The sequence below is a fragment of the Nannobrachium achirus genome (assembly GCF_963921795.1).
Source record: "Nannobrachium achirus genome assembly, chromosome: 23".
Taxonomy (NCBI): Eukaryota; Metazoa; Chordata; class Actinopteri; order Myctophiformes; family Myctophidae; genus Nannobrachium; species Nannobrachium achirus.
In genome coordinates this window covers 9,084,671-9,098,125 of record NC_137830.1, presented here as the reverse complement: position 1 = coordinate 9,098,125, position 13,455 = coordinate 9,084,671, and the positions used below count along the sequence as shown (strand labels likewise).

Below are 13,455 nucleotides of genomic sequence, written 5' to 3'. Positions count from 1 at the left end.
CCATATACGGTCATGGCTGAGTCAGCGTGACATCATCGGGAAGAGGCGGCTATAAAAGGACCAGCTGCAGTCACTGTCTCATGACACGTACCTTTGGATCAGCAGCACAGCCATAGATAGACTCCTGAACTGAATCGTCACCTCAGCCTTTTCTTGTTGACTACACTGTGCTTCGCTATACAAGACATTTTTTATACTGTTGAGTTCCAATACTAACACAACATAATGTCCGACTATCCCTTGATGTCAACGATCCGCTGGCTCTACAGGAGCGTCCTGCAGACACTGGGCTGGTGGAGGAACTTCAAGCTGGTGTTCCTGGGACTGGACAACTCCGGGAAGACCACGCTGCTGCAGATGCTCAAGGACGACCGCCTGGGGCAGCAGGAGCCCACAGGCCAGCCCACGTCCGAGGAGCTCCGAGTCGCCGGCAGGGACTTCCAGACGTTCGACGTCGGCGGTCACGCGGCTGCGCGCAGGCTCTGGCGGGACTACCTCCTCGCCGTCGACGGAATCATCTTCCTGGTGGACTGCGCCGATCGCGAGCGGCTGGCCGAGGCCAAAGCCGAGCTGGACAGCCTGCTAGCGATGGAGGCTGACATGCCGGTCCTCATCCTGGGGAATAAGATCGACCTGCCGGAGGCGCTCAGCGAGCGCGGTCTCAGGGAGGCGCTGGGGCTGCACGCAGAGGCGTTGCACCCGAGGCCGGTGGCGCTCTTCATGTGCAGCGTGGTGAAGAGACAGGGCTACGGAGACGGCTTCAAGTGGCTCATCCAGAATATCCACCATGAATAGGGTTGTTAGTAGGGATGGAACTCAAAACAAGGGTTACTAACTCTACTAACTCGATAACAAATGTATCGAGTACTCGGTATCAATAAGCTTTGGGCTTATCAAGCTTGTTACCGAGCATAGCTGCCCACAACGTCATGTTTAAACAATCAAGACAAGAGGCGAATAAGAAATGATTACAGTACTATCCATAATATAAAGCCATTTAACACTTATTGCACACTAATGAATTATTGCGTTAATGATATTTAATGATAATATACATGTGTTACCTTTTTCAATTGTCATCTTCATAAATGGTGGTCAGCCACAAACTCACAGTCACAACAACTGGCCGATAAAAAAGATACCAGTTCTGTTCAGAATTTGTCGTCTCACAACTTTCCACAAAATATTAGAAAACGCTCAATCGGGGGCTTGAGTTAAAGAGCTCCACCCCTCGTTGTTAGTGAGCTTACTACGCTCCTTTCTAGACAGACAGTATAGTAATCAGTAGAGCACTTTAAAATGGTCCAAAAGGGACTAGGCTGAAACCAAGGCTTATTTTGCCTACATTTAAATAGGAAATCAGCACAAACGGGGGGCATGCCCTTAGGGCCTGTATTATGAGCATAATGATGAGAGATCACCATATAAGGACTGACATATACAGTACAGTGATCTCCAAATATGGGTATGAAAGGAACAAGGACTGACAGATACAGAGATCTCCATATATGGGCATAGCAGTAAGCCATTATAAGGGCTTATACTGAAGACATCAGGGATCTCCATAAATGGGGACGAAAGGCACAAGGACTGACATATGAGATCTCCATATATGGGCATGAAAGGCCCAAGGACTGACAGACCGATGTATTGGGCGTATCAGTTGGATTGGCGGTGGGGCGTAGGTAGGTGTGAAGGCAGCCTAGCGACCCAAACTCTATTACCTGTTTTCTACAAGCTACAAGTAGGTCGAGAGGGGGCTTATTATTTGCACCAGCAGAGTGTGCAAGTACTGCGTTCGGTGGTGCATCTGTGGCGTGTCTGTCTGTGTTTATGCCCGTAACCAATCAGGGTCCAGCATTCTTGGTGACGTCACCAACATGGCCACAAGTGCACAAGGCGGAAGTTGGCACGTTGACAGAGTGCAGTCTAGTCGTGTATCAGCCGGTAACACGTAGGAGTCTGTCCCCGTTACAATGCAGAAAACTCTGAGGATCTAGAACAGTGGTTTAAAAGAGTGGTTCTCAAAAATAGCAGATGCACACGCGAGAGAGAGGGAGTACCTGTTTCCATCCAATCAAGGAAGATCCTGACAGCATGTCTTATGACACCGTCACATACCCGTATCGTTTATAAGTAACTGACTCGCGGCAGTCGGACACCAAATACGGCGTACCTGAGACTTCTGTGCGCCACCTTCTTCATCGTTGTCGACCTCATGAAGAGGGTCTTTACTGTGGCCTGCATCCTCACCGGGGAGGAGGCAGCAGGAGGTGAAGACAATGCAGAAGAAGAGGTTTTTACGGCCTTCAAGAGGCTGAAGGTCGACGCTGCAGAGAGTTCCCCCGCCGCACTGGGAGCATCCCACCCGGTGGGTGTACCACCTCTACCACCACAACAACGGGCCTGCCCTGGTGGTGCAGCACCCAAGCCGAGTCACCCAAGAGACAACGGGCACGAGGGTCAAAGTATCAGAAAGTCGCCGTCGGCCAGAGCAGGCTCCGGTAGTCTCCAGAAGCGCCACAGCAGGAGCTACCGCAGCGGTACTGCAGCCCCTGCTACGCTGTTGCCCCCTAGCGCCCAGGCAAAGCTCCAGCTCCCGGCTGCTGCGGCCTTCGCGACAGAGCTCGGCGTTAGAAAGACCCACAGCTCCCTGGTCGCCACCGCCCGCAAAGAGCTCCTCTCCTACTGTCAATCGCGCAGTGTTGTCATTTCTTCCGCTTCCACAGCCGCTTACGAGCAGGACGGTGGAAACACCGGGACCACGGGCCGCTCTACGGAGGAGGAACGCGGTGCCTGCGGCGATGACAAAGGGTCCATGGCAGTAGCGCTGACGCTTCAGAGTCACGTAGCCACAGAGGACTGTGACTTCCGTGCCTTGTCCAAGCTCCACAGCGGCGTCTCCATGGGTCCGTCCCACCTGCCTCCTTCTCCTCCTCCTCATTGTTGCTCCTGCCCCCGGGGAGAGAACCCCGATCCCCAGTGGAGCCGGCGAGCTGTGGATGACGGAGCTTCGAGCGGCCGATCCTTGTGCCCCTGCCCCTGCCGGTCCAGTCGCCTCTGTACCCCGGGCCGCTTCGCGGGGCTTTGCAGCATCACGTCAGGCGGCGAGAGGAGCCTGTTTTCAGCCTCTGTGGACCCCAAGCGAGCGGGCCTCTGTTCCCCCCAGCGCCACCGCCGCTCCGGAAGAGACCCCGGAACGCTGACAACCACCAACAACGACGACAACAGCGTTGCCACCACAGCTGCGCCGTCGCCTTCTTCGACAGCCTCACCCCAGTCTGGCTCAGAGGTGGAGGCCCAGGTGGATGACATGACCATGGAGTTCCTCTCAGGCTACCTGAAGCATTACCTCCACTTCCCCAAGACGTCAGACAAAGAGATCATGTCTATGTATTGTTAAAAATAAATCACACCCGTATGGTATCAAACACGATACTGTACACGTGCAGATCTCCTTGTATGGGCGCTGTTCTGTCCGTGACATCAGCTGTGGTGACGTCGGTCTCTGCATACTTTCTGATGATGTCAATTTGTGTGACATTAGTCTCGCACTACGGACATAAGGGACACAAAAAGCCAGACACAGGAGTGGTTGGCACCTCTCAAAACTTCACACCCAGTGTGAAGTGAGCGGCGAGTTAATTTCATTAAGCTTGGCCAATGAGCCAGCTGCGGGACATACAGTATTATGTACAAACTGACAAAGCCAGATGTAGGAGCGGTTAGCACCGCTCAATAGCACACAGGAAATGTGCGTAGCGGATCCACATGGGAACGGCGTGTCCATGTTGTGTTCACGTGAACAACCTGTGACATCGGTCACCTAGAACCATAGACTGTAGGAAAATATGGACTGTAGGAACTAGGAAGCCATTGGTTTCTATGCTGCGCAAATTACGTTTTTTTGGCTGTTGTATGGGTGACACCATCATTGTAGAAATCAACGTTCATTGGTAGAAATGATAGTCTCGATTGCTATTGGCTGCCAACGGTCACGTGCAACCGCAGGGACACATGGACATTGTCTTGACGTTGCCGAAAATAAAGCACACAAAGAAAAATCATCACAAGCCTATGATCACAAGCCCCCTCCTACAGCATACCCTGCTAAAACATCAATTATATAACATAAATTGGACAATATTTTTGCAAAACGCAAATCATGATGATTGAAACGAGGCTTTAAACTAGCGACAGGAACCATAAAGTATTTATGACAATGTTTCTTAAGGTAAGAAAATCAAATGTAAACGTTTGGGGGAATAGAGTGGAATCCTATGGAGAACATGTTGCTTCTGGTGCCAGAACAGCGCAACTAGCGGCCAATCATAGGAACAACTACACCCCTGCCTAGAACGTCAGTTGTGTATAAGACTCTATACGATCTGTACGATTCTACTTTTAGGCAAAGTTTCAACACAATAACACATAGGCCTACGCCCTACGTGTATATAGAATTACATTTAAAATATTTCAAAAGGTATACAACTGCGGTTTGTGTCTTTAACTCCAGAAACAGATCCTGTCATAATGCCATAGTATGCCAAAGTATAATAACCTAATAATAATATGATCAAAATACACATTAACCTTATACACCAGGTTCAGTGGTATAACATATTCATTTATTGCTTTTATCTATACTGCCATATGATTTCACTCTTAAAACCTTTATTGTCTTTTATTCTTTTTTTTTTAATTCCCCCAATATTTGACAATGGCCTCATTGTGAAAAACATATATTGTAGTGACTGTCAGTTCACTCGGGGGTTTAGGGGAGACACATAGGAAGTGGTGTGAGTGTTGTGTTGTCAGTACGATTGCAGTGTGTGCAATAAAAGAGTCGCGTCTTTATGCATGCTCAAAAAGTGAGATTGCAATTCATTCATTCTTGCAATAACTACAATACATCATTTCCGTGAGGAAGTGGACATTGCACCGCTCGACATGGACTCGCTCCATTTAGCTTGCTCGGCGGTGTCTCGCGTGGATCAAGTCTGCTTGGGTTGGCGCGCCTCCGAAAACAAGCGCTCACTGACATCTCACACCCACCCTTGCCATGTGCTTTTCTTCTCCTATGCAAACTTCTAATACATTCTTCAATCAATCAAACCCCGGCTATTTTTGAAGCGGTGAAAGCCGCTTCCAAGGTGTGGCTTTGTCTGTCCCGTACATGTTTTTTTGAGGATTCCCATAGATTCTCAAGGAGTGGCTTTGTCTGTCCCGTACATGTCCCGTGCATGCGGAATTGAGGATTGGTCAAGCTTCACATGACAATTTGGCCCTGCAGACAAAATCATTCATTCATTCAGAATTCATAAAAATATAGAACTAAAGCACATAGAAAGTATAGATCTAGAACACAGAATGAGATCTAAAACACAGATTTCATAGCTCTAGAACACATAGAATAAAAATTCACCGCTTCACTTCGAACCGAGGTTTGATTTTTGGCAAAGGTTCAAAGGGGGAAAAGAGCAGACTAAGTACAGAGTAAAAGGTGTTTTAAAGTTATACCATGTAACTTTTTTTATAAAACAAATCTTAAAATTGTCCTAACTGTTAAATCGCTAAAGTTTTAGAACCCCCACTCTGTTATTTTCAGCTTCTGAAGCCTTCTCTTTATATGTTTTCTATGAGTTGTGAGGGGGGGAGAATTTCCCGGCAAAATGATGTCATCTCCCACATGATACACTACCGGCCAATCACAGCGCCGATCATACACCACCGGCCAATCACAGCGAGTCTTGCTGTCTCTAAAGGAAGTAGCTTCCCTCAGCAACTGTGTTTACATTGGTGAAGGAATCTTGCTTGCTACTCCCTCAATTCTGGTCTAAAAATGATGGGAGACGGCTCTACGGAATCGTATCGGCAAGGTGTTCCGGTGGTCCGCGGCGACTCCGGCCGAAAAAAGCAATACCGCTACTGACCACTAGTTGACCAGCTTCCACAGTACAGCTTTAAGTATTGACGGTTCAAGTGGTTAAATATCTGAAAACACAAATTGACATGAATCCAAAATACACTGATGATTGTGCCGTCAAGCAAAGAAACAATATGGATTCTATGAACAGGTTGTGGGGGTCCCTGCTTCATCTCTCTCTCAACTAAGGGCTCCTTGGCCTGAACACGTTGAAGACCCCTGGCTTGGAACTACAGCATTATGGATCCCGAGATTTACGCACAACGCACAGAGCGCAGAGAAGAGCAGTGGACTGGAGAGCAGAGAAATATTGGATCAAAGTTACACAGAACAAAACTCAAAAGAAATTAAGGCCACATTCTCATAATATAATTCGGTTTAGTCGTGCGAATGGGAGGGGTGAAGTTGCTACATTCTTGCATATTTAATTGATACGTTTGCCCTCACACTGCACATTGTCATCCGAAACAAGGAATCGTCCACGTCTGTCCACGGGACATGTATGTATCCAAGCTGCATAATAATGCCCCCTCCATCTCCCTGTGTTTATTAATTCTTCAAGTTCAACTCACAATGTAACCGCAGGACCGCCGCAAAATTGAGGCGCAGGCGTCAGCCTATTTATCTGCGGTCGACGATCGTAAACGGGCGATCAAAAAATAAAACCAGCGGCGGCCGGAGGGACTCGCAAAATCTACCAGCAATAAACCAGACAGCAAATACTTTTAATAGCCAGATATGAATATCTACGAAGAGGAGGACATCAACGTCTCTCTCTCTCTCTCTCTGCCCCTCGTCTTGCCCTCCGCTGGTTCCCTCTCTGCGCTCCGCGCATGAAGCGTCTCCATTTGGACATTATTTGGCACAGAGAGCCGCGCGCGCGAACAAGGGCGAGAGACCCACACATCGGCCTATATTATATTAGGCCTATAGCCTATATATGATATACAAGTGACTCCTGTGGCACTTTCCTTTTATCTAACTGTGAGCAACTCCTCTCAAATAATACACCATGTGCGATCGAGGGAGCGGTGATCAGAAATTGAATCAATGAGGGGAGGAGGCGGCCAGAATGGTCAGAAATCTAATGAGAACGGACGGTCTGGAGGGGGATTTAACCTTTTATAAACAACTATGGATTTAACCCGCACATGGCTCTATATATTGCCTGTATTTGAGACGGATGGATTCACACCAACAGGAAAGCGTTTGCGGTAGCGCATCGAAACCACCGTTTTTTTGTGGATTTGCATTCGTTTCTTTTATTCGAAAAAGAATACGGATGCGTCTTCACACATGCCCAACCGTTGTGTATTTTCCAACAATACGTTATAGGATTCGTTTTAATCGTAATAAAACGTGCCTGTGTGAATGCCGCTTCAGACACTTGGAAAATGGAAAAGAATTCGGACAGAAAATCAAGTGCTTTCATTGAAACCCTTTTTGCATGACGATAATGCAAAAGTTTTACCACATAATTCCATATTATGTTCTTTCATTTGATGTTCATTATTAACACCTTCCAAGCCAAGGGGAGCCCCTTAATGTTAAAACCGTACCATATCGCACTTCCCCCCAGGTCCCCTCAGCCACGTCGTACTTAATCGGACTTTGTCTTTAAAACCGTTATAAAAGATTTTGATCCGAAAATCGGCGATCGTCTAGCCTTCCCTGGCCCTCACTCGAGCATTCATAGCTCACCCAGGCCGTACATGAAGCAGAGGTGACGTCATGGTCCTATCCTTGTCCAAGCAGCTCTCCCAGCCATTTGTTTGCTGTTTGCAGACTCTAGCTTCTACTGCAGCCATAGTTGCAGCTATGCAGGCGAAACTTCTCAGTGTTGTTCTTCAATCACACATGGATTATTTGCGGGGACATTTACGTGAATGGATCGCGCACGCGAAACGCACGGAGACATCGTTGATCGGCCAAAACGCCCATTCTATCCCAACGGAGATCGAGAAAAACATGGTGAGTTACTGCCCTGGGAAAAAAAAAAAAAAGAAAAACAACGCCGCTGTCCAAGATGGAGGGGCGGCGGGCTCGTGTTTATAAACATAATATTATGTCTCAGATCACAATACAATAATAGAAATTTCATGGCTAATCCACCAACCACCATTCTATTTCGGACTGCAACGTGTTAATGTGTATGAAAATAACATTTGAATGGAAGGTGTATCAAATGTTTGACTGATAGCCTACTTTATTTTATCTATCCATCTATTTATGCTATTTCGTTTCATGTATAGGCGGTGATGTAGGGTTAATCACTATATCCAACTTTTAAAGATGACAGTTTATACACATTTTAAGTTTAAACATATTTATGCCAGTCTAATTCAAAGCCACTGTTCAGTAGATTGCTGAGAGGCACTTAAGACTGGTGCCTCACTTAAAAGACAAAGCAAAACGATTTAAACATTTTTAAAACCCGCACTGCAAGATTGTAGATCTGTTGTTTTTGAATATCCACCGTATAAATGGATGAAGTGGTTAAAATGACTGTGACGCTACATTAACTACAGTCGTGGACAAAAGTATTAGCACTCTTGCATTTATAAAAAAAAACAAAAAGAAAACAACAACACCACACAATCGTAGATTGCGCACAGTGAAGGAACATCAAGGTCTCTGGAGATGGACTTGGAGCCTTCAGATTGTCCACGCTTGGCTACAATCTGACCTCTGACCTCCTGACAATTCTCTCCTTTTTTTTATTTGTTCCATGCTCAGTGTGGGTCAAAACAGCAGAATGAGGGCTTTAAGGTGGTTGCACACTGCACTGCGTGTTTTCGTTGCGTTTTGGAAATCCGAAAGCCGTAGGCCAGGGAGAGAGAGAGAGGAAAGAGAGAGAGAGCAAGGGACTCAGTGCGACAGCTGCGAAAATCGGGAAAAATCAACCCTGGTCCGAAAATAAATACGAAACGGACGGCAGTGTGCAAACGAGATTGACATAACGTGAGGTTGATTGTTTTATTCACGCACTACGAAATTCACTCCGATATTCGGCCCGAAAAACGCTGCAGTGTGCAAAGACCTACTCCATTTAAACTAGGTGGATTAGTGGTTACTAAAGATTAAAGTCAACTTGGACTCACCACAGTTCAAGGTGAATAGCCAGCTTGAAATTCAAGTACAGTGTATTCAATGATTTATGCACATTTCTGTGTAGAATGAGCTAGGATTCTGTATTTATTCCAGTTTTATGTTGTTCCTCTGCAAATCAAATACGTGCAAAACATGTTGATGCAAAATATGTTTTCATTTGCCAAGCTTCAGGAAGATTTTACATTTTTCCCGTTTTACAAATAACTTTTGTCCACAACTGTACATTTGCCGAGACCGGGAACACATTTGTTATGTTAGATTTTAACCACTTTAACCATTATTTTATGGTCCAACTATTAAAATAGCAGATATACAAGCTCACAGCGCGGCACTGAGTGCAATCCTGCGAGCTTTCCTGAAACATCCTGAACATTTTGAGCAAATCTTTAAATATATAAATATTTTTAAAGCAAACTTTTTGTAAATCTTTGCTTCTGGGGGGAGGGGTCCCTGGAACAACATAGTTTGAGATGGGAGTCAAATACATATAGGCCTAATTCTAGGGGTCCTTGACATTAAAAAGTTTGAGCACCACTGATAAATGGCAAATGGTGCATTTATATAGCGCCTTTATCCAAGGCACTTTTACATAGATTGTGCATTACATTCACACACACATTCATACACCGATGGCGGAGGAAACCACGCAAGGAAATCTACGCAAGAGTAGAGGTCTTCGGTCGGGTCGAGGCCCGGCACTGCACGTGCCGAATCTGAAGCCCGTGGGACAAACGGTTCTCGAGATACACGGATTACATACACACACACACAGACGGACAGACACGCACGCAGAGACTTCTCGCATTTATAGATAGATATGTACCCAATCGAATCTCTTAGTTACATCGATATAGTTCATGTGAACTAGTTTGTTGAAGCGTATTCATTATACTCATCGAAATCGCTATGACCACGCTGCGCCGTACCGCATCGTGGCCGTACCGCGCATCACCGCACAAATATTCACTGTGTATTCACTCCATTTTGTTCCAAAATGTTCCTATTTATCATGACAAAGCAAAAAATAAAATAAAAATGAAAATAAATATCAATTTAAAACTACACTCTCGCCATTAATATTAATGGAAAAATGCACGACACTGCATAACTCCGCCCCCAGTAGCAAAAGAGAATGATTTTTCTGGTTGGCCAGTCAGGGACCAATCAGAAGGCTGAAAAAGGGTCAATTGGTGATCATAGAAACGCACGTTTTTCATTAAACCGTTAGGATTTAGAAGACATTTTTAGGTATTTTGTTCAGGCCTAAACGGGTTAAAGTCATGACAGGACAACTCCGGGAGGCTTTAAACACAACTTTATTGAAGATTGTGTATAAATACACATCCATGCACATTGTCAAATGTAAACCCAAGTGAATTCAAGTGCAGCCAAAAACCAGGAAACCCCCCTGTAAGTATGCCCCCCCCCATCCATGTCGTCATGCAAGGATGTCCGGAAAACATAAAAAAAAAAAAAGATCCCACCCCCATAAAACCTCCCAAAAAAAACAACAACAGAAGAATGCATCCTTTAAAAAAAATAAAAATAAAATAAAACACACAATAAAACTTTTTCTCCTGGGGGGAAAAAAATACCTCACGCGCTGCAGCAGTGCAAGACTTCCCAACCTAGTGTGTGTGTGTGTGTGTGTGTGTGTGTCGCCCCACCAGAGTCTTTTAAATACGATTCATATATATATCTATCTTTTTTTTCTTTTTTTTCCTCTGAATTATTAAATGCTTATACATATAAATAAATAAACTTTTATCAAATTTGTGCACTCACAGAGTGAACCTTTTCCTATGTACAGTATAATCGTATATAAGCCTATAATAGTAGGTGGAGCGTCTCGCTGGCGGTAGCTAGCCGGTAGCGGTAGCTACCCGCCCCCGGGTAGCGTTTTTTTTCCCGCAGCTCTACTGTGCTGCAGATCACACTTTGCGAGCTGCAGTTGACAAGCAATGAAAGTTGAAAAAAGTGAAAAGAAAGCACTTTAATCTAATGGGGAAAACGACTAGAATCAAAGCTCTGTGGATGAACAGTAAGTAGTGGTAGGGTGTGACTCAAAGGGATCTGGCGCCCTCTATCTTGCATTCTACTTTGTGCAAAAGGAGAATACATACAGTAGAGTCCCTCAGGGCTCTATAGCAGGGCATTATGTTTTCTGATATTTGCGAGGAAAGCTTTAGCAGGAAAATAGCCGACAATCTTGTCTATATCGGCTGTTTTCAGCATAAGCTTTCTCCACAATGCGGATGCATGCGGTTTAAGCGCCGCGTCTGCAACCGTTCTTTCCCACTGGGCTTTTTGGGGGAGGGGGCATGTACAGCAACAGCCATGTATTTCCTATTATAGCTTAACGTTAAAGGCAACGGACCCTGTAAGACAACCCCCCTCCCCCTTCTCCCCTGAAACATTCAACCCAAGCAAAGTAAGGTGGGCAAAAACAGGCAGAAATAAAATGAAAAGAGATATGTGCCGATTTCAAACTAAAGTGGCTACAATGTCCCCAAAACATAATGGACTTGTGTGTGTGTGTGTGTGTGTGTGTGTGTGTGTGTGTGTGCGCGCGCGCACACACTTAAGTGACAACTCTGTGCAAATGAATTAAAAAATAAAAAATAAAGGCAACCGGTGCGGCAGATTAAGAGTTTTAAGGCTGAGGTGAATCCCAAACCAAAACCACCCATGTTTTCCTAATCTAGAACAACAGCGCCCTCTACTGGGGGACGGTGAAGCAAAAAGGGATGGCGGAGCTTGTTTGAGAGACGCTGCGGCCAGCGGCTCTTGCTGGCTTGTTTAGAAGGGAGGGATGGGTATGCAAGTTTAAACATAGATTTTTTTTGTTTGTTTTCACGTTTCTAACATAACCAGAACCAGTTACATCCCTTAAAAAAAATTAAAAAAATCAGAAAATAGCCAGCCTACACGATTGAGCTTGTAGATCTGCTATTTTAGAGCAGTGGTTCTCAACCTTTTCAGCCCACGATACCCAAAATACTCATATTTGAACTGGGACCCCCCCCCCCCCCCCCCCCCACCACCACCTTAACAAGCACTACTTGGAGTTGGAAGGGCATTACATTTTGTTTAACACATCCTATTGTGAAAATAGCCGATCTACAAGCTTGTAGATTGGCTATTTTCACAATTTCTGCCTCTAATAATTGACAATTTGGCCAATGTTTAATTTGTCATTTTAGAGGAATTAAAAAAGGTCTTAAAAGTCCTTAAACTGTCGCTTTAGAAATGTGCAGGTACCCTCTATACACTCAAACTTTATGTTGGTTCGTTTACTGTTGAGTGAGAATACAGTGTTGCACATTAAGTTAATCATCTGGGGACCCCCCCAAAATAATTTGGGGAACCCTGGGGCCCCGACACACAGGTTGAGAACCACTGTTTTAGAGTATTTAAGGCATTGACGTTTTGCCCATTTTGCCGTGCCACAGATATCTCCTAAAATGTTTATGCTGGAGGACAGATGACGGAGGAAACAAGGAGGCAGGAGTTTGAGTATTTGAAATTTGGCCTATGAAAAAAAGAAAAAAAAATGTTTTTTCTATCGGTGGCACCACAAAATGGGCGCCACTTTAGTTCTTGTTACAGCGGAAAAGAGACTAAATAGAGGCACGAGGAGAGAGATAAAATGAAGCCCGGTTTAAATTAAATTAGGAGACAGAAAGGGAAGACAAAAAGGATGAAAATGAGGATAGGAGAGGGAGAGGAAGAGATGGAGGGAGTGTGTGAAAAGAGCTGGAAAGAGCGTAGAGGGCGAGAGACAGTGGGCCGAAAGCAAAAGAGAGAGAGAGAGCCGTGGTGAAGCTACTTTAGCTGGGGCTTATAATAAGCACCAGCTAAAGCCGGATTTATACCTAAGTTTTGGGCTGTAAATAGCAGATCTACAAGCCCACGACGAGTCACATAGGTGGCGCGTTGTGAGCTTGTAGATCTGCTGTTTACAGCGTGTAACACCGGCACGTGACAAAGTAGGACGTGTCCGCTAGCCTGCTAACTTCCCAACACTTTGTTTTTTTTTATTTTTAGCAGGCAGCTGCGTAATTGCACCTGTTTGAAATACAAATACGTGCATTTTGGAAACTTAAACATAAAAAAATAAAAAAACTTCTCGCTACGAAAATGGACGAATTCGTCTACTTCTGACGTCATATTACAATATATACGAGCCCTATACACACACTTTTAGTTTTGTTTGAAGTTAGCCGGTTAACGTGTCTGTTCGTAAAAGACAAGAAAAAGAAAACAAGCGTCCTCTCTCCTCGCTCAGTGTCGGACGACAAAAAGTGGTGCATTCCCTGTTTTTTTTTTTTTCTTTAGTTTTTTCCTCAGATGAAAATGCGCAATTTTTTGTCGGACCGCACCTGTCTCTGTTCGACAAAGTATATAAAAACAGTAGC

General features: G+C 45.2%; 1 protein-coding gene across 1 annotated transcript; it reads left to right on the top strand.

The window, feature by feature from the left end:
* Nucleotides 1-225: 225 nt before the first annotated feature.
* Nucleotides 226-795, top strand: LOC308308734 (small COPII coat GTPase SAR1B-like; the record flags this gene model as incomplete). The annotated part of the gene is made up of 1 exon (XM_080754188.1): nt 226-795. One exon carries the CDS (start codon nt 226-228, stop codon nt 793-795), a length of 570 nt encoding a protein of 189 aa, XP_080610314.1.
* Nucleotides 796-13,455: the final 12,660 nt, after the last annotated feature.